This window comes from Pezoporus wallicus, unplaced genomic scaffold (assembly GCF_028554395.1).
Source record: "Pezoporus wallicus isolate ANWC-B61680 ecotype Strahan unplaced genomic scaffold, APGP_CSIRO_Pwel_v1 contig_13954, whole genome shotgun sequence".
Classification (NCBI taxonomy): domain Eukaryota; kingdom Metazoa; phylum Chordata; class Aves; order Psittaciformes; family Psittacidae; genus Pezoporus; species Pezoporus wallicus.
In genome coordinates, this window is record NW_026638000.1 from 1030349 (window position 1) to 1054295 (window position 23947).

The 23947-nt window shown below is 43.3% G+C and overlaps 1 protein-coding gene across 1 annotated transcript in view; it reads left to right on the forward strand.

Moving 5' to 3' along the window:
- Positions 1-22636, forward strand: part of TCERG1L (transcription elongation regulator 1 like) — a 78900-nt gene extending 56264 nt beyond the window's left edge. The window contains exons 8-13 of the mRNA XM_057408680.1: positions 2258-2412; positions 7964-8033; positions 11854-11989; positions 15048-15137; positions 18368-18486; positions 21647-22636. Coding sequence (XP_057264663.1) covers positions 2258-2412; positions 7964-8033; positions 11854-11989; positions 15048-15137; positions 18368-18486; positions 21647-21803 — 727 coding nt within the window. The 3' untranslated portion in view covers positions 21804-22636. The remainder of the gene's footprint in view (positions 1-2257; positions 2413-7963; positions 8034-11853; positions 11990-15047; positions 15138-18367; positions 18487-21646) is intronic.
- Positions 22637-23947: the final 1311 nt, after the last annotated feature.

Genomic DNA, 23947 nt, shown 5'->3' on the forward strand with positions numbered 1-23947 from the left:
GATCTAACGGCACCCCCTCCTACAGCAGCATCTGCTCGGTGTGGGATGGGAATCCAGGACCTCCACTCAAGTGCACTCCTCTCAGATCTAAGCTTGTGATATTTCAGTCTCTTAAGGAGAAACCCAGGATTTCTCGGTTTCCAGAGGACTGTTTAGTGTGTAAGGACCATTGGTTGAGGTGACAACTCCTGCGAGAAGAAGCTAGACCGTAATTTTTAATGGCAGAAAAGTTTTCAGGCGTCTCAGCAAACCTTACTCACCTGATGGAATCAAAACCCCACTAACATCATTATCTTGTGCCCTTACTCATTTGTAAATACAGTTTACTAAAGGGGAACATGATCATAACAATATCTCCATTTCCAGCTTATGCTCTGTGACTGAAGCAAAATACCATTTACCCCTTTGGATAACTGAAACCATTTTATACCAAAGGGGTAGAAGTGATGTGTTACAGGGGGAAAGGGACTTTAATCTTAAACTAAATGTCAAATTATGTTAGTCATAGAAAGGGAAGAGGTGTCAGCAAAGGACCCCAGAGTTTCTAACCTGCAGTGGTGGCACATGGGACATGGTGATACTCGGAGGTCAGGGAGCACCATCAATGTGTGTGTGTGAGGCCAGGGGAGCACTGTGCTCAGCAGCGTGCCCCTAGAGACAGAAAATGTGTTACCATACCCCATCCCTGGCGGTGTTCAAGGCCAGGCTGGACACAGGGGCTTGGAGCAAGCTGCTCTAGTGGAAGGGGTCCCTGCAGGGGCTGAAGCAGGTTGATCTTTAAGGTCCCTTCCACCAGAACCCTAACAGAGGATGTCTTGTGGGGCTGTTTGTGATCCAAAACAGTTAGGCATCAAAATAAAGTTATTCAAATATTTGTCACATCCCTGTTACTGCATCCGGGGTGCCAGAACCTCCATGGGATGTGCCTAAAGTCCACAGCTGGGTTTGTACAGCCAGTTCTGTGCTCCTGTTTCCTGGGAGATCATTTAACTTCACTGAACATGATGACAGGGATTTTCAGGCTCAGGAACACACTTATACCAAGTTGTTGCCATCACCTTGAAGCTTCCTCCGTGGCTTCTTACAGGGGTTGTGCATCTTTCATTACATGTCTGGGCAAGATCAGTGGTGATGTCTTACCATGGTACACAGTACCTTGGGTTATCTTATAGCACTCCACAGTGATGGAGCATTTTCATGTTTGCAGTCTTTTACCCAGACCAGTCTCTTTGTTAACCAGTTTTGTTCCTGATTTTAATCACAGTAAAGCATCTTCTAATGATAAGATTTTTTCCTTCCATGTGTTTCTGCTTCAGAGACCAGCATTTTCCTAGTAGAAGTATTTGTGTGCATGAGGAAGTCAAAGTGTGTAGATGATGTTTGTTAGTTTTCATTATGATTCAGAGCATGTGGGTTTGAGATTGATATTCTGGTTGTTTATTTACATATAGATTTAGTATATTTAGTATACAGATTTAGTGAAGTGCAACTTGGGGGGTTTGAATGTCTATTAAGGATGGTGTGGTGCTTATTTTCATGTTGTTTTACCTGATCTAAAATTAATGCCAGGACAAGAAGTTGAACTGCTGCTGTGCATATTCAAACTGACTGAGCCAGGGAGCTGCAGCTTGCTCAGCAGCACTTGGGCGTGTTTTTCATACTTGAAAGAGCCCATAAAACCCAACCTAAACCTTTGTGGCAGATTTCTACAGTGCCTGGTGGTACCTGCCCAGAGCAGGCCATGGTGGGAGCCAGCAGGGATGCCGTTGAGATGCCATGGGATGCTATGGGGATGCTGTTGGGTTGCCATGGGGATGCTGTGGTTGCACCTCCTCCCTGCTAGTAGTAGGCAAAGCACCAACCTGTGGTCATCAAGGCCGCTGAAGTGATGGGCACCCAGCCCCAGTGCTGAGGGTTCTGCTACCTGCTGCTCTCAGCTGTGTCTTTAGAACATGCAATGTGTTTTCCTGTGGCTTCCCTTGCTGTGGGCACCACAGCGCTCCTCCCTGCCTGGTTCTTTTTCCCATCTGTGATAGAATATTCCCCCCACTGCTTTTCTGGGGGTGTTCAGACCATTTCTGTGACATTTTATCCTACCTGAGGTGACTGGTGTGGGCTGGTGTGGAGCAGGCTGTCAATCCAAGAGGAGCCTCAACCCACAGGCTGCAAACAGGGGTGCAATAAATCAGCTGTGGGTTAACTGCTTGTTCGTGGGTGTACCTGACGTTATCTAAGCATAGTCTATCACTTGGAATAGGTGTGTAGTCTGGACTGGAGATGACCGGGTCTTCTTCTTCAACCCTACAATGCAGCTGTCAGTCTGGGAGAAGCCGGTGGACCTGAAGCACCGCGGCGACATAAACCGGATCATCGAGGATCCTCCTCACAAGCGCAAGCTGGAAGCTGCAGCAAGTAACTAAAGCCCTGTGATTATTTGCCTCTATTTAAACTCAAATATGGAATGAAGCATGGTCACTAAATAGGCTCAGAGAAAGTTTGATAACTGTAATTAGAGTGGGTTTCCTTTGGGGATTTCATCTCAAGTATTGCGTTAAAATTGATGTTTATTGCAAAATCCTTATTTTCACAGCACTGCTGAGCTTGGGGATAGAGTATTCTCATTATTGGCAATGAAGAACCAGGTGCCTTCTTATACTGAATCAATCTTTGATGTAGAAAATACATCTCGGAAGACGCTGTCTTTATGTTTTATTACACTTATTTCCAAGATGTACATTAGGAATGCATTACCAGTGCATTATTCAGCTGTTATACAGAGGGAGATGCTCCATAGCTAATGATTATCCAACCAAAGTGGGGGGGGGGGGGGGGGGAGGAAAATCCCTGCAGTAAATCTTTGATGAGTGTTCAAAGGTCTGGTGGAAACGTGGGTGCTTGCATCTAAACATGACCCTGCAGTCACCTTCTAAATGCTGAATTCCTGTTACTTAGTTGTGCTGAAGAACAGCATGCTGACCTGCAGGGCTGTGTGCTGAGTGCTTCAAAACACAGTTGAAATACACTGTTTGGCTGGTCGGTGATCAGGGTATTTGCTATCCAGTCATTCCCATCATGACCAGTTCATGGAGGCAGTTTTCCCAGCTTGCCTCTCCCATCCCATACTCCATCTTTTTCCCTGCTCTCTGTACCAGAGATGTTCAGGCCAGACTTTGTCCGTGCCGGTGAGCGGTCCAGGAGCAGCCCCGCATGCCAGCCCGTCCAGTAGTGTCTCCATGTTTGTTCCACCACATTGCTCTCCAAAGATTATGTTTCACCAGTTTTTGTGGACTCTTGTGGTACTGGTCACTGCTCCGTGCCGTAGAATCCCAGACTGGTTTGGGTTGGAAGAGACCTTAAAGCTCCTCCAGCTCCAACCCCTGCCACGGGCAGGGACCCCTTCCACTAGAGCAGCTTGCTCCAAGCCCCTGTGTCCAACCTGGCTTTGAACACTGCCAGGGATGGGGTGTCAGTGATCATTTTGTTTCCTGATGCCTTATGTTGGCTTTCATGTAGGAGCAGTGCCAGTAAGACCTGCTCTTACTGGCAGGACATCCAGCTGCATCTAGACCACATGCTTTGATCCACAGGCACACCTGCCAGTTAGCGTGACCTGCCTGCAGGTAGATAAAAGTGAATGATAATCAGGATTTATGTTACCTGTGTTAGCAGAAGTGTGCTGATAAAAAAAGCTGCAAAGAGTGGTTTTCTGTTAGTCTTTATCCCCATATAATGTCATAACGTTTTTCAATATAAATTTCAATCGTCAGGTGCTCTTTTATGTATCATTTATGTCTGTGGCGTGAAGAACTTCAGCTGTATATCTAATAATTCCAAAGTCTGAAGTTCATTCTTCAGGAGAAAAATATAGCACACGTTTGCTGGTACAGGTTATACTGAAAGACCAAATAATTGCTGACCACAGGGAATGATGGCCAAGGACAAAACTGAGGGTCATTGTTCATGGTCTGTAATTAAAGAGAAGAGTCTAAAGTTGTTGTTGATATGTGCTGCTTCAAAGTCTATTTTTTACTGTGTGTTCCATCCTTTCTGTTTATTACCTATATATACCACGCAGATCTGATTCATGCACCAGTTGCTTTGTGACCATGGTTATCATCATTGCTAATAGTCTTAATCTTCCTTGATATAGCTGGGAATTGTGGTTGCTCGGTATTTGAGAGAGTCAGGTTATAATTAGTATATATGAGCTGCTGAGGTGAAAGGAATTACTTGTCACTATTTCTCTTAGCTCGGAATCTGGAGTAAATAAATAACACATGAGCTGTGTGCTTCCAAAAATGGTTGCCAAACTTATTTAGTTTAGTTGGTGCTGCTGAGTTTTAATTGGAAGTCTTAAATCACAGGCATGGAAAGAAGTTGGCAGAGTAGTTCTTCATGGGATGCTGGAGGTTGTGCATCCCCCTGCTGAAAGAACAAGCGCACTTGTAATTTGAGCATAAATGCAAAATTACTATTTATCAATTCCTCCACCTCCACCAAGTATTAGTTCTTAGGGAGATGTGTAAGGTGTTGAGGTGTATGTTATATACTCATTACTGATCTGTTCCCATCAGGCCATCTCTCAGCTGGCATCCCCGGCTCCTCCATGGGGACGTCACCGGGGTGACAGACTGACCATAATATCCCTGTTTGCCCTCAAAGATTCTTTGAAATATTTGTCTTACTACAATGGAAAAACCCCATTCTTATCTATTCCTATTCCTTCCTCTGCTCAAATGGTTTCTCTGGATGTTCAGGCTGAGGAAGTTATTTATTCAGCTAATTAAAAGAAAACGGACATTCTGGCCTCAGATAATGGCTAGTTAATTCATAGTTGGTATGATCCCTGTTCAAAACCAGTTATGATTTAGTTTAGTCTGTTCCCACAGATACTTAGGACCCTCTAGCATTCAAACATATGTATAAAGCATGGCTCCTACATATAGGTAAGCTCCCAAGCTTATGTGCAATACATACTCTACAGCACTGCTGATCACATCTTTGCATCTGGCCAGTGGCTTGATAATGTTTCAACTCACCTGGTAAATGCTGGTGTTCCCTCTTTGTTCTGGAGATTGAGCTGGAATTCATGACTTGGCTGGGATTAGCTGAATGATTTCATTAAGAAGCTCTAAACTTGATAGACCGTCAGATTGGGGCAGTGATTTCATGGAAAGATTGCTGCCAGGTAATATTCTTCCTCAAAGCTTTAAATCAATTATTAGATTTTGTGCTTGGCTGCCTCTCTTCCCTTTCAAAGTCAGTTTATAATCTTAGCAGAGGTCCAGCAGTACAAAGTGAATCAGTAGGTTCCTGAGTGAAAGTATAGATAGCGTTTGTCATGTTTTACTGAGCTTCCCTTTGCACTGAAATTTGAAGTGATGATGCTGATTCTAATCTCGTTCCATTTATCCAAGGCAGTATAACCACAGCAGTCAGTCATGCAGGGAAAGTGAGAAGGACTTGGGAGGCTGTCATTGCTCTCTGGGAGAACCTGACGTGTGTCAGGAGCCAGCAGATGGAAGCAAAATCTGAAATCACAGGATCCCAGCCTGGTTTGTGCTGGAAGGGACCTTAAAGCTCCTCCAGCTCCAACCCCTGCCACGGGCAGGGACCCCTTCCACTAGAGCAGCTTGCTCCAAGCCCCTGTGTCCAACCTGGCCTTGAGCACTGCCAGGGATGGGGCAGCCACAGCTTCTCTGGGCACCCTGTGCCAGCGCCTCAGCACCCTCACAGGGAAGAGCTTCTGCCTAAGAGCTCAGCTCAGTCTCCCCTCGGGCAGGTTAAAGCCATTCCCCTTGGCCTGTCCCTACAGGCCCTTGTCCCAAGCCTCTCTCCAGGTTTCCTGCAGCCCCCTTTGTATCAGAGTTCTTTTGTCTGAAGGCTAGATGGTGGCTAAGATTTGGTTGTATAAATGCAGTTGACCTAATTTACACAGTAAAATCTAGAAATTCTGTATCCTTTTCAGAAGTCTGTGAAAGATTCTGATCTAATTTGACTTCAGATTTGTATTCTTCAAGTACCTGTAGAGCCCCATGTAATTGTTTGTCATCGCCAGTGAGTTTGCTCTTGTCCTGTTGAAACGCTGAATGGGAAAGACTCACTGCCCTGGCCAGACTTCTCACCACTTGCTTTAGTAAAAGAACATCCCATCAGTGTTTGTAATGTCCACGCATATGTCCTCGAGCCAGCTCTGGCTGTGGTGTGACAAATGGCTTCTCCTCTTCTTTATCAGTTGTGAAATTTGGTAGGAGCGGGACTGTGCTTGCCCAGTCACCTTCAGCTCTCTTGGAAGACACCATTAAGTACTCTGTCATATTTTTACCTTCAGATATGTCATATTTTTACCTCCAAAATACGACTCATTGTATTTTTACCTCCAGAATTCCTTAACGTTCAGACCACTGCTGCCTCCCCAGGTTGTTCATCCCCTGCTATAAGCATCTCTGTTGAATTACACTCCATTGCAGGCTGTTTTTCCTATTTCTCTGTGGTTTTGATCAGGTGTCCCAAAGCACAATTTCCAAGTAGAGGTAACAGCTCCCATGAACTTGTGTTTATTTAAAATGATATCAAATTCATTTTTGTATCCATAATGCTCATGTGTTGTCAGGAATGTTGAGATCAAGCTCTCCGTGGTTTGGAATGCCGTTCATCTCTCTGTATGAACATTTTATGTTCTAGTTTATACATTGTCCTTTTGTATTTCCTCCTTATGTGCTCTCTGTTCCTGGTCTTCCCTCACTGCAGCATTGCAGCTGCCATTTGGTTTTTGTTGTTCCTTTTGCAGTGATTTAGTGTTCGCGTTCTTCAAACACTTAATATGAAAAGGTAACATTTGCTGGGAGCGCACTAATAAACGTGTCATTTACTAAAATAGGGAAGCAAAATGAGCTGAGAACAGGATTCTTAAATTGAAACTTGAAATAAATGGCCAATTTTCTATTATCTTCAATGATGCAGATATTAGACCCATTTTGTAGGAAATGGCTTGGAGTTTCATCTGATTTCAGTGAGATCAGATCTCACCATACCGAGTTATTCAAACCTTTAAACTCCATAACCTTAGTTCAATTTTAGCTTTATTTTTGATCTATTTTTTCATCATTTCCTCCATAGCAAGCCATGTTTTCATTACCACGGTAATACAGAGAGGCTGGCGTTTGGTGTTTCTGATATGCCCAAGCTAACCACGTACACACACCTTGATTATTATGTTTCTCATGGTGAACTACTGGAGTCCCCAGCACAAGCTGAGCACTGAGTGGATGTGGCTCCTGATGTTCTCTTTGATTTGTGATGAAAACTGCAGTTTGTGTACCTGAAGAAAAAGGATTTCCAGAAATACATATCTGTCCCATATGCTTCACATTCGTTATGTGACAGTGCAACCCCAGAGTCCTCCAAGGATGGTTGTCCAGACCAAGCCAGGAGCGTAACATTACCTTGGAGTTACCTGTGGCATAAGGAGCATGGAGGTTGTTGGTATCCCCATGATCTTGATGCACTGGGGGTGGAATCCCAGAAAAATAGCATTATATTTGCTTATATAAGAAAGGAATGGGCTGAGGAGGGAAGTTCTGGTGCGAGGTGCTGCTGTTGAATCCTTGGTTGCCAGTACTGACATAACCGTGCAGAAATGCCTTTGTAGTTGCATTTGTAAGGGAAGGGAGGAGGGAGGATCAGGTGAAACCATAACAAGATTTAAACCAGTCATGTCACAAATGAAAAATGAGGAGCTTTTCAGAATGGAAATGGTCGGGTTTATTGCTATCACTTTCATTTGGGTGAAGGCAATTGTGAGGATCTGATGAAAGATGTGTTATTTTTAAAGCGCTCTGTGGAGAGGGAAGAATAGCAAATATCTGAGCAGCAGCCAAAGGCAGGGAATGAAAGGTTAATTTGAGGAATCTGTATTCCCATTTATCTAGTTCAAATCTAATAACTATTTATTTCCTTTTAGCAGACAAATGTGTTAGCTCTTGCCCAGGGGATGAAACTGATGATCTTAGCATCAAAACTAAGAGAAATAAGTAAGTTCTAAAGTTTCTGTATTATATATAATGTTGGGAAGCTAATGTCTGGCACAAATAAATGTAAAGAGAAATACAGTTCTTTTATGTGTGGATAACTCCTTATGAAAGTCACTCTTAAGGTAGCCAGTCTTCATCAAACCCCATGATTCTCTGTAATCTCTGTTTCCCCTGAAATCCATCAGTTTTTGTCAAATTCATGCTTATTTTGAAATGGTTAAAAGAAAAGATTATAAAGATATATGTGGTTGTTTCAAAGACACTGGATAAAAGCTTTATCTTCATTGAAGTGGAGCAGATTGTTTTCCACTGGTGTCAGGCTGCCAGCTTAGGATATCCGGAGGTATTTCTGTTATTGTGCTTTCATTTGACCTTTATTACTATGTGCGTTTCCAATTCTGAGGAAGTAAGAGGCAAAAAACCCCATGTGCCAAACAAGCAACTCCCTCATCCTTCACCAGAGCAGGAAGAAAAGGAACGTAACAGCTTGTGTTTTAAGGAGTACCTTAGAGACATTTCATTCTAGTTAACCTAACTGCAGCTAGCGTCGGCTGCTATGGGTAAGATACTGGTTTGGGCCATTAAAAAATAAGCCTGTAAAATAAATCTGCATAGAATAGTGTGTTATATTTTGAGGGCGTCGTGCTGAGCGAGCACAGCAAATATCTTGTGTTTTCCAAATGAATATATTGAGGATAATTCTATTCTCATTGCTGTTCCTATCCTACTACATCGGGTGGTTCCTCTGACCTTGGGAAGACTTTCTGTGGTTTTGTGTTGGTATGAGGGAAAAGTCGGATACTCCCAGATGGAATACTCATGCTATTTAAGCATTTAATGCTTGGTGTAAGAGAGTCTATTTATACTTTATGTGTCCTAAATATGTCCTATTTACATAGTGTTTTGCATTCGTAAACAGTATAAAAGTTTATATTTAGTATAAAATACTTAGGAATACATCTTCTGATGTCAGTGGGTTTGACAGTAATGGGCCGCATTCTGACCTGTGTACAGAGGTGGATGTTTTCCATGTGCTATTAAAGGGATTCCCTTTAGTGACTGGCTGAGAAAATGTGAAAGCATCTTTCCATTCGTGTAGCTAAGGAGAATTCTAAAACTCGAGAATCTTATTGAAAGAACTCCAGAAAAATGCACTTATTCAAAGATTATTGTGTTAAAAGTGCCTCTTTCACTGTCCACTTGTGAGTAAAGAATGTTATCTCATCTTCACTGGGTTTCCATGACTTACTCACTTGAAATACTAACTTTTAGTCTCTTATTTTCTTTATACTCAAAGGAACATTGTCAAAATTATCAGTCCCAAATAAGGCCCATCTTTTTAGATATTTGCAGAATTTATCTTGTATTTATTTGCAGAAATACGTCTCCATATACGTGCCTTTTCCCCAAAGCAAGTAAGTAAATGCAGCTCAAGCTGAGCAGTCTCAGCCTACCACAGAGATGCTGCCTGACTCTCCTGCCTTAATGCACTGTAGCATCGTTCTTGCGGTATATATTTATAGATACATAGATATGTATATATGCATATATAAGCATAAATCATACAGCAATCAAGCTAAAAGCGCAACCACATCATAAATGCAACAGGGTGGTGGCCGGCATCTTGAATTGCCAGCAACATTTGCTGGGCACAGGCAGCAGAACAGCACTGCAAAACAACCCTCAGTTGTGACTTTATGCCGCAGAAGTTGAATAGCAGGTGATAATGAATTTATATCAACTGCTGTTTATGCCATCCTTTATATTATGTTGTTTTTATGTATGGCATAATAAATAATACAACCTTTATTGTACTTGAGATTTGTGACAAGATGTTCATTGAGAGGCTATTTAAATCTCTAAGAACCTTGCCATAAGTTCATAGAATCACAGAATCCTGGAATGGTTTGGGTTGGAAGGGACTTTAAAGCTCATCCAGTTCCAGCCCCATGCCATGGGCAGGGACACCTTCCACTAGAGCAGGTTAATATAAAGAGTAAAGCAATCTTCAGAGAAACTTAGGTCTTTTGGGGTTTCTTCACAGTGGCAGAAGGGCTGGGGACACCTCCGTCCCCCTGCTCCCAGCAGGTCCAGTGGGTTGAGCATCTCCAAGGCTGGAGCCCCACAGCCTCCCTGGGAAGCCTGCCCCAGTGCCCACCAGCCTCACAGTAAAAAAGCTTTTTCCTGCGCTTAGATAGATTTTCCTCTTTGTGCCCATTGCCCATTGTCTCTTCTTTTGTCAGTGGGTACCACAGTTACATAAAAACATCCCACTGCCCTATCCGTGTGAAGATTTCCAGGCTTCCAGGATTGTTCTAGTAGGCTGCCCGCATGTGTCTGTCTGAGAAGGAAGTCACATTGTTGTTTGTGCAGATTATTGTATTATTTTCTAAAGAAAATTCTTTATTGTGTTCTAGTCTCTATTGTGTTGTATCCTTTATTGTCATTTTTGCCACGAGAAAAAAGCCTGTGTGATTTGCAGCATCGTTTTCAATTGCATGAGGAGGACTGAAGGAAAGAGGGGCTCTTCTGGTGCTTGGCTGGTGGAGCAGGATGCTGTATTCCTCCCAGTTTGGGCTTGAAAAAGCACTTTGTATCTACTAGAGATTGGATTGGGCCTTTCATGGATCATGTCACAGACTGAAATGCGCTATTACAATATGAAAGTCACTGTCAATCTGTGAAGAACACCAGTTTGGTATCTCTCAAATCACTAGTAGCACAGCATCATTTTAGGATAAATGTGAGTGTAATGTAATTATTTGCAGAAGGAAGATAGCCCGCCAGAGCTCGCATTCCAGACTAATTTATTCATTTGCTTGGAAACAAAATAATGCTTTCCTGTTGAAATTTCAAACTAAGTATTATTCTGTAGTGGGGAAAATTGCCTCAGTAGAAAATGCAGTCATGCCGGTAGGAGGCTAAAAAAGAAATCATCTTATATCCATTATCCTCACTTGAACCTTGTGAAGACTCCAGACCTTTCCAGAAAAAGCCTTACATTCATTCATAGAATCCCAGCCTGGTTTGTGTTGGAAGGGACCTTAAGGCTCATCCACTTCCAAACCCTGCTCCCACGGGCAGGGACCCCTTCCACTAGAGCAGCTTGCTCCAAGCCCCTGTGTCCAACCTGGCCTTGAACACTGCCAGGGATGGGGCACAGCAATGCTATGTATGTGCCTTTATCCAGGGGGTTCCTGCAGGCAAAAGGACTCGGGCAATACATAGTATTTTTCAGAAGCAGCTATTTATCCAAATCAGATGCAACCTAAGAAAAGGGCTGTCAGGATAAATACAGACCTTTCTGCACTGACAAAGGGCAGGTTCTTCACTGATGCTTTATTGGCAGGTTTGTGCATTGCCAGATTTCTTCCCTTAGGAGCGAGCTCCTGGGGTGCATGAGAACCTAAAATAAAGATCAGTGTTGACTTTCAAGTTCTGGGGCACAAAGGCAGAGGATGGAAAAATAAACCAAGTTGAGTCTCTTCAGTCACAGCTTTCGAGTCTCCAGTCCTTGACACATCTGATATGAAGTTGTCATATTTCTGTAGCTTGATATAGACCCTAGCATTGTGGTGCTGAGCTCCTCTGTGATCACACCGATGAGCATCCTTCCACATAATGAGCTGTTGGAGATCCACTGGCAGGGCCCGTGAGCCCCATGGTTTAATAACACAGCACAGGGCTGGGTAACTTCTGAGCTGTCAACCTTCGCTTGTGAGCAAGAAGTCCAACATCCTGGAGGGTTTTCTTGGGAGGGTTGAAAGTCCCCTCCCCAGCTGGCAATTACTGAACTGTTGTCTATCTTACCTTGTTAAAGAACAGAAGATTCCCAAGCTGCTGACCAGGGAAAGGCTGAAACGGAGGAGAAAAATGAGGAGACATCAGCACCTCAGGTCACGCCTCCCCTAGAAGAGCGCATCACTCATTTCCGAGACATGCTTCTGGAGAGAGGGGTAAGAAACGCTTGTTTTCTCTGACGTATCCCCTTTATTAAGCTAGAGCAGCATCTAGGAGCACTACAGGAATAATTTCATAGCTGTGACTTAGCAGTCAAATGAAGAATTACTGAAGGTTTTTCTGCCTTTTAGCCATGCTGGGTTTGCTGTACTCTACTGTGACTGTTCTTCCAATGCCATCCGGTCAAACACGGCCTTGTGGAACTGAAAGCCCTTTGCAGGTGCAGTTCCAGGTAAATGCCTGTAGACAGACCCAAAGATAACCAGAGGTGGTAGATCTTCCCTGCAGACCAGTGGCTGAACAGGGCATGGAGACCATGGTCACACACCAGCCCTGGGGTCCAGCATGAACCTCAGAAATGGAGCAAAGAGGAAGAGATGTGTTGTGTACATCACCTGAAAGGCAGTGCCAGGCTTAGGAGTATTTTCTACCTAGAACAGTCCTGGCAAGCTCTTTGCTTCGTTTAGCATCATCACCACAAACTCTCATGATTCCAAATTCATTTACTGGCCATCCAGAGCCATGGAATCCCAGACTGGTTTGTGTTGGAAGGGACCTTAAAGCTCCTCCGGCTCCAACCCCTGCCATGGGCAGGGACCCCTTCCACTAGAGCAGCTTGCTCCAAGCCCCTGTGTCCAACCTGGCCTTGCACACTGCCAGTGAACTGATCATTTTGAGCCTGAACGGTATTAGTAAGCACGCCAGGTTTAGGTCCTAGTCCTGCCAATGTAAATGGGTGTATAATGGAGCAGTGAGTGCAGATTTTTTGCCTCCCTCCAACACTCTGCAGATACATATTCTGTAGAAGTTCATGTAATTTCTGTAAAGAATAAATATCCAAGGTGTCTGTTGTTAGGCAGCAAAGCCTGTGATATTTATCACTGGTAATCAGCAGGCTTTAAAGGTAGATAATTAGAGCTCCAGAAGCTCAACAGTAAATTATCTCCACACCAGACCTGCTTTATTAACACATTTTGTTATTTATGCTTAAAAAATGCAGAAGTGCCAGAAATGAATACTGGTTAAAGACGTCTGCTGGCATCATTTAAGTCAGGGGGCAGTAAGTCAAAATCAAAAGCATTAGGGATGTTCTATAATAGGATTCCTCAAGTGTTTCCAGTGTGAGTCAGACTTACTGATAAAAACAAGAAAATCAGGAAATCTGCTGCTTGGTTTTGCTATTATTTAAAAGGCAGTGATAATTGCTTACTTTGCTTTTGCCCTGAGCAGGTTTTAAAGGTCCAGAGAAGGCACTGGTTAGCACCAGCTTCTTGGCATTGCTTGACACAAAGTGAGGCTGTCAGTGTTCTTTTAGCCTGGTTATTTAATGAACATCTCCTGCCATCTTCTCGTAATGTTGTTATTTCTCAAGAAGTTCCTTGGTGACATTGTGAAGAGCTTGAACTGGGTGGGAAGATCTTCAGCGTGGTTCTAAATCCTACATCAGTTACAGCGACAGAAGATTATTTCTTGTGAAGTTTTATAGGATTTTTGGTCTATCTCCAGGACAATGGCACTGTAAAGTCTGTGGCAAGTTTTCCTATGGAAAAAAAATGGAATCACTGATATCCTCCTGGAATTTCATCCCATGATTTTATGATTCTGCAAATGAATCTGTGATGAATTAGCCCAAGCTTAACTAGCTTTGTGTTCTAACTGGCCTTTGTACTGGGAACAAAGCTGACGTCCACGTGTATGTAAGATACCCTAAAGGAAAGGATTCTTGCTTGATCCTTCTGAAGGGGGGAAGTACTCCTGAAGCCAAGAACCTTTCCAGGAGGAAACCCCAAACCTTGGGACTCGTCCACCTGTGTGGGCATGGAGGGTGATCCACAAACACATTTGACTTCATCACAGCTTTCCTGCTTGAGCATTAAATGCTCTGTTTTAATTATACGTCACATACTTACTCTTTTTTAGTGAATTTATTCTTCATTGTAATTAGATGAATGATTAGAATATTTTATGTTACTCCAGAGTTTTCTGTAACAAATTAATTAACACTGATGTGGTACAAGGCACAGAAACCAGCCTGGGGATCTCAGTCCTATGCTCCCAGACTGTTGTGTTGTAGAACTCTTTGGCACAGGGCACTGAGCATGAAAGAGACCTGCTCAGACCCACAGTGGTCCTTACAGCCCACACATCCAAAAGCACTCTGGGAGAAGGTGGAAGAAGCTCTGTAGGAGTGTGATACTTTCATTCCATGTAGCTGCAGGAATGTGAGCCATGTAGGGTATAAGGGGCTTGGGTGGAAGACCAGGGTCCTGCTCTGGAGAGCTGGGTTCGCTGGGAAAGGGGAGAAGCCTCTAAATGGAGGAGATGTGACAGCCATGCTGCTGGAGGGAAATGGCACGTTTCCCGTGAAACCTGGTGTTTGAACCCCAGCCTGGTTTGTGCTGAAGGGACCTTAAAGCTCCTCCAGCTCCAACCCATGCCACGGGCAGGGACCCCTTCCACTAGAGCAGCTTGCTCCAAGCCCCTGTGTCCAACCTGGCCTTGAGCACTGCCAGGGATGGGGCAGCCACAGCTTCTCTGGGCACCCTGTGCCAGCGCCTCAGCACCCTCCCAGGGAAGAGCTTCTGCCTAAGAGCTCATCTCAGTCTCCCCTCTTCTAGCATCTTGAAGATTCTCACCCCTAGTTCTTCTTTGTGTGCACGCACTGGCAGCTCATTTGAGTTATAATTTCAGTTTCAGAGAGGAGGAGAGTTAAAGCTGAGATAATTGTTTAGCTGGAAATTGATGCTTCTGTTGTACAAAGGGGGTCATAAAATGGCACTTTCCTTTCTGCTATGGATTCTTTCCACCAAAAATGTGGAATGACCCTCTCCCAGACACTCCCTGAGATGTCCTAGAGCAAATCAATAGTAATGGTGTGGGGGCGACCAGAGCATTGCCAGAAACAGATTAGAATTCAACTTCCAACTTCTCTGAAGCATCCTTTAGGGGGTTCATTAGCTTTCTGAACTGCTCTTTTGCTTCACCTTGGAACATTTTCTTCTTTCACATCCTTATTAAAATTCCTTAATGCAGCTGTGTTTGTGTATTTCACAGGTTTCAGCTTTTTCTACGTGGGAAAAGGAGTTGCACAAAATAGTGTTTGATCCGCGCTACCTTCTGCTAAATTCAGAGGAACGTAAGCAGGTGAGGGTTGCCTCTAGTATGGCTCCTGATTGGCGACAAATGTCTCCCAAATGAAGCGTAATAAAAGAGGAATTATCTCGGCAGGATAAAGGGAATTGCATAAAATTAAAATGTCTATTTTGAGTTCTTCAGTGAGACTCGTAACTTAGGCTTTGCTCACAGGAAAATGCTGTCTCCTTAGGAAAGCAAGTAGTAATGAGTGTGTTTGTGCGAGATGAGCCACAGGCTCTTCAGTTGTAGGAACAACAACTACTGAGGCTGGGAAACTGGCCTGTAGGAAGGGAAGTGGCCATAAAGCAATGTTACCACTCTGAATTATTTAAATACTGTAGAGAGACTACTTCATTTTTATTACTTAGAATATTTTCTGGGAGTTTGCTGTTATTTACTGCTGTATCTTGCAATAACTAAGCTTGCTAAGACATAAATGGAGAACACTGTGGCTGTGCCGGTGTGTGTCTGCTGAAAGGGTTTAGCTTCTCTGGCAGGCTGCAAAGGGAGTGGGGTTCTTGCTGCCTTGGTTATTTGGGCATTAATCATCACTGGGGATCTAAAAGGACCCGAGGGCTGCAGTTCAGTCTAAAAAATGTAGGGCAGATGCAAGGAAGTTGCAGGGGAAGAGAATGCTTCTATTCCGTGGGTATTTCTCTTCCTTACAGTCTTTTGTCATCCTGGAGAGGGAAGAATTTTGAATATGGAATTGTCCATTTTTTAAATCAACACAATGAAAAATGTTTTTAATTCCTATTCCATTGCACTGGGGGCTGTGTTGTCTCATGAGTCACCAGAGAGCTTCTTGTGGGGATTTACTGAGGCACTGGGCACGTACATCTTCATTTATTCCTTTTCCAGTATTTTCTTTCCTAAGAAAAAAGGTGAAATAAAATAATAAGGAAATACAGGAATGAAAATGTAAGAGAAACTGCTAGAATGGAAAATAGTGCAAGGCAAGAGAACAAGCAGGGAGTTTTGTACTCACTTCAGGGAATCAGCAAGGACAAAACCTAGACCTTGCTGGGTCAATCAAGATTTATGACTTCTTTCTTTTTATCAGCCTTGGAGACGGTATAATAAAAATACATCATGAATACACATAATGTGCTTGAAGCACTGCTGAGAGGACCTCGTCTGTGGGGTGGGCTTCAGACTCAACACAAGGGTTGTGGAAAAGAAATCATTGGCAGTCCTGGAGGTAGAAACCTGCCACCAGGTAGAGGCTGGCTCAGAGCTAATGTGGAAGAGGGCGGTTGTTGGTTGCTCTTCTGCCAAACAGTGCTAAAACAGCAGCGTGTGGGAGCACGTGCCAGCTGTGTAATATATTGTAGGTGCTAAGCTCCAAGTTAAGATTTCCAGATGTTCATTATGAGTGAGTAGTGCCATTTAATTAGACCCTATTTTCCTCCAAGAAGTAGTTTAAGGATAAAGTCTCTGCCAGAAGAGATGCCTGATTTAATGAAAGTACTTCTTGAAGCACAACTCCAATTAGTCGAAGACATTATTTAGGTTTATGGAAACATTTACCTTCACGGCTGCTGGTGTGTGGCCTGAAAGCTCTCTAAATTATGCAGATTAATTGATATTGGAGAGCGTTAGAGGTGAAAAGTGGCTCAGAATGGAAGTGAGGAAGGAAGGAATGAAAAAGGGAAGAAGGGAGGAAAGTGGGGAGGGAGGGAGGAAGGAGAAGGAAGGAAGGAAGTAAAAGGAAGGAGGGAGGGAGGGAAGGAAGGGAGGGAGGAAAAGGAAGGAAAAAAAAGAAGGAAAGGGAAAGGAGAATGAGCATGGCTGGCTGTACTGCAGTTTCCTCCTTTTGATTGTCAGGTAGGAAAGGGCAGGGAAAGTGTTTTGACTGAGATCTTCAAGTGTCTGAGAGAACTTCCTCTTGACCTGAACTTGTGTTCAGGTGGGTTTGGTGTGCAGGAATGGAAGCTCTGCTCTTGGTGGGTGTCCTCACACAGCCCAAGGGATGTAACGATCCGTTATTGAACATCTGCACACTCACCAATGGTTTCCAAGGGGTTATTAGCAGTTGAAGGATGCTTTTGTGTATAAGACTGGAACAGTGAAGGGTAAAGGAGCAATTGCATTAAAATAATGAGCTATCTGTTAATTTTGATTTAATACCTTGCTGATAGCTTCACTGATAGCAGAAAGGCCAGCAATACAGTGTTGCCTACTCTATTTGTTCCATTTTTCCACCTGCTCTTACACTCAACTTACACAATTACATAGAGTATCATAAGTCTGGATTTCCTGGGATTTTCATAGTACTTTTTTCATGGACATTTTTTGATGTTTGCTTTCCCAGTGCTATTTCTTCCCTTTTCCACATACTATGCTAAATACCAGTTGTAAGTTGGCTACTTTAGCTTTCATGGCATGTAGATTTGCAGCTGTGCATCCTCATGGCTGATGAGGAAGCAACTGAGGTAGTAACCATAGTAATCATATTTAATGTATGTGATTTGTAGTGAGAAGGGTGGTGAATATGGAAAGCTAATGGCATTTTGAGGCTTTTATTCAACAATTTAGTGTGCCACACTTCTCAGAGCATGAAACGAGCAGGGCCTGATTTTTGCTATTAAAAATGTGATTAAAGCAGTTGGCAGAATTTTGTGCCATAGTGCACTACTTGATTCCTTTTCAAGACATCAGAAATCCAGATGCTGAGGCCATGCTGCTTATGTAGCTGCCAAATACTGTTAGAGGAAGATCATCAACCATTCCAAACATGTTAAAGCTTTTGGGTGTATGTGTACAGAGAGTCGTGTGTAAGCTCGTGGGGTTTGACAACTGATTTGAAAGGTCTTCAGGCTATTTGGGGGAAAACTACAGAATATCGGTGTTTAGATTTATAGACATTTTCAGGAATTCCAGCAAGTTGGGAAAGATGCAAGATCCAAAGTAAATAACTGCAGTCAGCTGCGCAGATGCCCAAAAGTAAGGCTATAGGCGTGAAAACGTGAGCAAGACGCTGAAGTCTGGAAATTGTGATTTATGTTGCTCTCAGTGTTTGGATGAAGATGCTATCTGTCCACATTGTGCCTTTTCCCATCCACTTGTTTTGTGAGAACACGCTGTTTGTGCTGCATGAAGTGGGTTCAGCTGCACGTTGAGTCAATGAGGGCAGATAAGAACTGCAGGTCTGGAGACTTGACAGCCCTTTGATGAAGCATAAATACCACGAAGGCTTTGTTAATAAACTCTGTATCTTGTTTTCCTTTCTTGGAAAGATATTTGAACAGTTTGTCAAGACCAGGATCAGAGAAGAGTACAAAGAGAAGAAAAACAAGTTATTGTTAGCCAAAGAAGAGTTTAAAAAGCTCCTTGAAGAATCTAAGGTGTCACCAAGGTATGGCGTTGCCTTGTTGAGTTGTTGAGATAAATTTTCTCATTTAGCCTGTGCTTATCAGCCCTGGAAAGTCATAACCCTGAGCAGACTCTTCATATTCAGCTTGTACATCCATTATTCCAGTGCTGGGTTGGCATTGCTTCCCTAATATTTTGCAATATTTTGTTATATTACTGGGAGAGGGAACATTCCATCCTTCCCTGTTCCTTTCTCCCTCTCTTATTCACAATATGCAACATTTTGCATACACTTTTATTTCTTCTGCATATATATGTTGTAATTATAGAACACACACATATCTATTAATTAGATAAAATCAATACATATTAAAGCTCATTTACATTAGGCATACAGGTGTAACTAGTGAAAACCCATTCAGGTTTGCCTTTTGACGAAGGACAAATGTAATTCAGCCAACAATATTAATGGCACATTGCTAAATTAAAATAAAGCGTGCAAGTGAAAGAATCCATTTTTCTACATTGCTTTTTAAGTAATGGACCCCAAACTGCACCATTGAGAATGCAGAGCTGAGGATGCTGCTTTCTCATTTGTAAATGATATGGAAATAAAGGTTTATATATTAAAAATCCAATTAAATTATTGGAACTGAGAAATTAGTTTTCTCTGCTCAAATACACGGGTAATTGTACAGCACTTCCTGCCCAGACGTGGGTACAAGCAACACATCAGGCTGAGTGGAAGTAATAACAAGCTTTTTACAACGAAACAGAGAATATTCTGGGCTAATGTGGCAGCTAAATGCTGGTCCCAGCAATGTGCTGGCTTTGAGGCCAGAGCTGTTATGTTAATGTTTCTGTTGAGCTGAATGCAAGACCACAGCAGCAAAGAAACTCATGTTCCATCAACAGTCTCTGGCTTGTTTCTGATATGCAATGAGATAAATAAATCAAACATATTTCCAATACGAAGAAAACAGGCCTTTTCCCAAGGGGCTCTTACATATCTGCACAGTGTTTAGAGCTCTGATTCAGCCAAGAATAAGTACTGCGAAGTCAATGTGGCAGAGCACAGCGACGATCACTGACAGGAGAAGCAGGCAGCAGCGTGGTGCAGAGGGCAGCACAGGCAGAGGTGTCCCATCACAGCATCCTTGGCAGCAGCTCTGGGACCAGCCGGAGTGCCAAGCAGCCAAGGGAACACCCACTGACCTGGAGCATCTCCAGTGTCCCCGTGTGCTTCTCTGGAGTACTGGGGATCATTGAATCCCAAAAGGGTTTGTGTTGGAAGGGACCTCAAAGCTCCTCCAGCTCCAACCCCTGCCACGGGCAGGGACCCCTTCCACTAGAGCAGCTTGCTCCAAGCCCCTGTGTCCAACCTGGCCTTGAACACTGCCAGGGATGGGGCAGCCACAGCTTCTCTGGGCACCCTGTGCCAGCGCCTCAGCACCCTCCCAGGGAAGAGCTTCTGCCTTAGAGCTCATCTCAGTCTCCCCTCTGGCAGGTTAAAGCCATTCCCCTTGGCCTGTATATATAAATATATAAAAAGTCAAGGAGTTTAAACAAAAACTCCTTGTTGCTAGCCTATGAATTATGGTGCCAGTTCATTATAGTGCTCACCATGCTGCTCTCAGACTGGGACTGATGGACCTCTACTGGGATTAGCAGAAGCATCCGAGCAAAGATACCAGTGAATGTTTCTGTTCTCAGATACCATGTTTGGAGCGGAAAATGCTGGGCCTGATGACGAAATCCTCCTGCAGAGCTCCCTGTGGGTTTCAATGACATGGTGCCCATCAATCAGAGCTACAATTAATTTTTTTGCTATTTTTAGGAAAGATGAAACTATTGGGTGTTTCATCAGGTGCGGTGCAGTCAAAGTGCATTTGTTTGCAATTAGGCACAGGTCTGGTTTTCTGCTGTGTTATAAGCTAATTATTGAAATACTGGCCAGAAGTACAGGCAGGCATAGATTAAAGCTGCAGTAAACCAGGGTGCAGCAAATACTGTGTTAATGATTCCGAAATGTCCTGTCAACCCTCACCTAGATTTTTTTAAAGCAACTTAAATGTTGCAGGCTGATCCATGAGTCCAAAGCAGTTCTGGCATGGTCTTGTGTCCTGGGTTCAGCAGTAGCAGTCATTTTTCTCCTTAGTAGCTGGTGCAGTGCTGTAGTTTTGACTTTCAGCCTGGGAGCAGCGCTGATAACACCGATGTTTTCAGTTGCTGCTCAGTAATGTTTGGTCTGACCAAGGACTTTGTGAGCCTCATGCTCTGCCAGGGAGGAGGGGAAGCCGGGAGGAAGCAGAGACAGGACACCTGACCCAAACTGGCCAAAGAGGTATTCCATACCACAGCACGTCATGCCTGGGATGTAACTGAGAGTTACCGGGAAGGGCGAGTACACTGCTGGGTCGGGCTGGGTATTGGTCAGTGATGAGCGGTTGTATTCATTTCCCTTGTTATTTCCCTTATCATTGTTATTATTGGTGGTAGCAGCAGTGATTTGTGATATGCCTTAGTTACTGGACTGCTCTTGTCTCAACCCATGGGAGTTACATTCTTTAGATTCTCCTCCCCATCTGTGTGGGAGCGGGGAGTGGGGAAGGAAGGGGAGGGAGTGAGCAAGCGGGCTGTGTGGGTCTGAATTACTGACTGCACTTAAACCATGACATCTTGCTTTCCTCGTCCTGGGTTTGCCATTATATTCCTGTCAAATATCAGAATATCCAGAAGGAGTCTTAATTTGTGTGGAATTCATTCATAGACTCACAAAACAGTTTGTGTTGGAAGGGACCTTAAAGCTCATCCATTTCAGGACACCTTCCACTAGAGCAGGTTGCTCTAAGCCCTTGAACACTGCCAGGGATGGGGCAGCCACAGCTTCTCTGGGCACCCTGTGCCAGCGCCTCAGCACCCTCACAGGGAAGAGCTTCTGCCTGAGATCCAGTCTAAATTATTCCAGTATAAAACCTCCTAAACTAAACTCTGTAAAGCCTCTCTAACTTCTGAGGCTTTTAAAACAGCCATTTTTAAAGCTTATTTTTGTTAATTACCAAAACATCAGGCAAATTGTGTTACGGCAGGTCCCTCAGAACATCCTTGGGTTTTAGTGCCTGTATGAAAAGTCAGACCCAGGTTAAAGAGTCAGAGAGTGGATTGGCCAAGCCACAGCTTTTAAATTTGTCTCTTTTCTGCAGAACAACGTTCAAAGAATTTGCAGAGAAATATGGAAGAGACCAACGGTTCCGGCTCGTGCAGAAGAAGAAGGACCAGGAGCACTTTTTCAATCAGTTCATACTTATTCTTAAAAAGAGGGACAAAGAAAACAGGATAAGGCTACGGAAAATGAGATAAAAGCTCCTGAAACTGGCAAGAAAGACACAGGTCCAGGCTGTGACTGCACTAAGGAACTCGCATGAAGGCTAAAGCGTTCAGGGTTAAACTTGGGACAGCTTAATGAGGAAGAGGAGATCCCTGAGGAAATGTTCCTCTAAGTGGAGTTTGGTGAACATATATTGAATTTGGGAAGGCTGTTCTGCAGGAATCAGAAGGATATTTTGTTCTCAAAGAATTAATGTTTCATATTGAAGCTCTCTTTTGTACAACATCCAGAGTTTGATGCATTTCTAATTGCCATGATATGTCAATCCGTTAATTGTTTTAATTATGCAAATTACTTGTAATATACACAAATTATGAATCCAATGCAGATTTATAATTAAGCAGAAGCAGATGCCATCCATAACTATCTCAAGATATTTCCATCATTTAGGGGAATCATCTAAAGCAATCTTTTGGCAACTTTACGCATTACCCTAAAGTGTTTGGATGTGCAGTTGTATGCAGGAATCCATTACCCGGTGTTCATACGTCTCTGTCCGGTTCTCTGAGTAGTAGTAATAAGATATTAATTGTTAACCTTAGTGAAGAGTGTGGAAATCTCGGCATATGTTCCATAGGAAAACTCCTAAGTTTCAGAACTAGCTTTCAGCTTACCGCGGATAGTGCTTTTGGGCACACGGGTGGTAGGAGCATTTCACTGTCAGCAGTCCAAAAAGAAATTAATTTGTAAAACCCTCACAGTACCAGTTATGTTGCTGTATGTGAAAAGTCTGCATGAGATTTTTCTCATCATATTTGTATACATAAATATTTAACTTTTTTAATTAATAAATATTTTAAGCCAATTTTCAGGGGGGTTTAAGTTTCTGAACTGTTGGGAATGTTGGGTGAGAGATCGCAGGTCTGATGGGTTTTACTTGAGAGAGAGAAAAGCAGGGAGAGTTCCCACCACTCATGATTTGTGTGCTAATTCCACTACTATCAGTTGGAATTTGGAGCATACTGAGAGCGAAATAGTTGCTCTGGCTGTGAAGGTAGGATACCATGGCTAGAGTAACTGAGCACAGCAGTAAATCCCTTCCTTTATGCTGAATGAAAGACACACTCTCCTCTGTGGTCATGATCATTTTCTCATTTGACCTGATTTTTAAGTTATTACCCAATAGATTTATAGATTTCTATTTTCTAAGTAAGCTGTTGATATTTTCCCCAGCTGATGGCAATTTTTCTTTAGCCTTGCACTGCATATTTTTTTATAATCAAGGAAATAAAGTGTATTTTCTAATCCTTTGGAAAAATGAACTCAGAATAATTCAAAAAAGAGTATTTAATGTAAGATATGTATAATCATAGAATGGTTTGGGTTGGAAAGGACCTTCAAAGGTCATCTAGCCCAAACCCCTGCTATGAGCAGGGACAACTTCATCTAGATCAGGTTGCCCAGAACCACATCCAGCCTGGTCTTGAGTGTCTGCAGAGATGCCACATATAGAATCATAGAATCACAGATTGGTTTAAGTTGGAAAGGACCTTAAGATCATCCAGTTCCAACCCCCTGCCACGGGCAGGGACACCGCACGCTACACCATGGGCTCTGTCCAACCTGGCCTTGAACACTGCCAGGGATGGGGCAGCCACAGCTTCTCTGGGCACCCTGTGCCAGAGCCTCAGCACCCTCACAGTAAAAAAAAAATCCTTCCTTATATTTAACCTGAACTTCCCCTGTTTAAACATATTACGCCTTCTCCTATCACTACAGTATAGACCACATCCCTGGACAACCTGTTCCAGTATGAAGTATGTAGAGTTTCTAACTTCCACGTGAAAAAAGAAATCATTTATTTCTATGAGAGCAAGATCTGACTGAAGCTGCTGGTGGTTTGGGTCAGGAAACGTGTTGCTGTGTTGGCATTATTGGGTTTAAGAGATGCTGCCCATTTTCACAAGCGAGGGTGATGCTTCGGGACTGAGCGAGCTGGAGTGCGAGCTGGTAGATGCCGTTTGGTTTTAATGGCTTGCAAGACATGTGCTAGCTGCTTACAGGTTTATTTTACAATTATTTTTACATCTCTGGAGGAGCCTGGTTTGCTCCCACCCCTGTGCAACTCGGGAGTCCTGCGGGAATGATGTAGAGACAAATGCTGTTCACTTCAAGT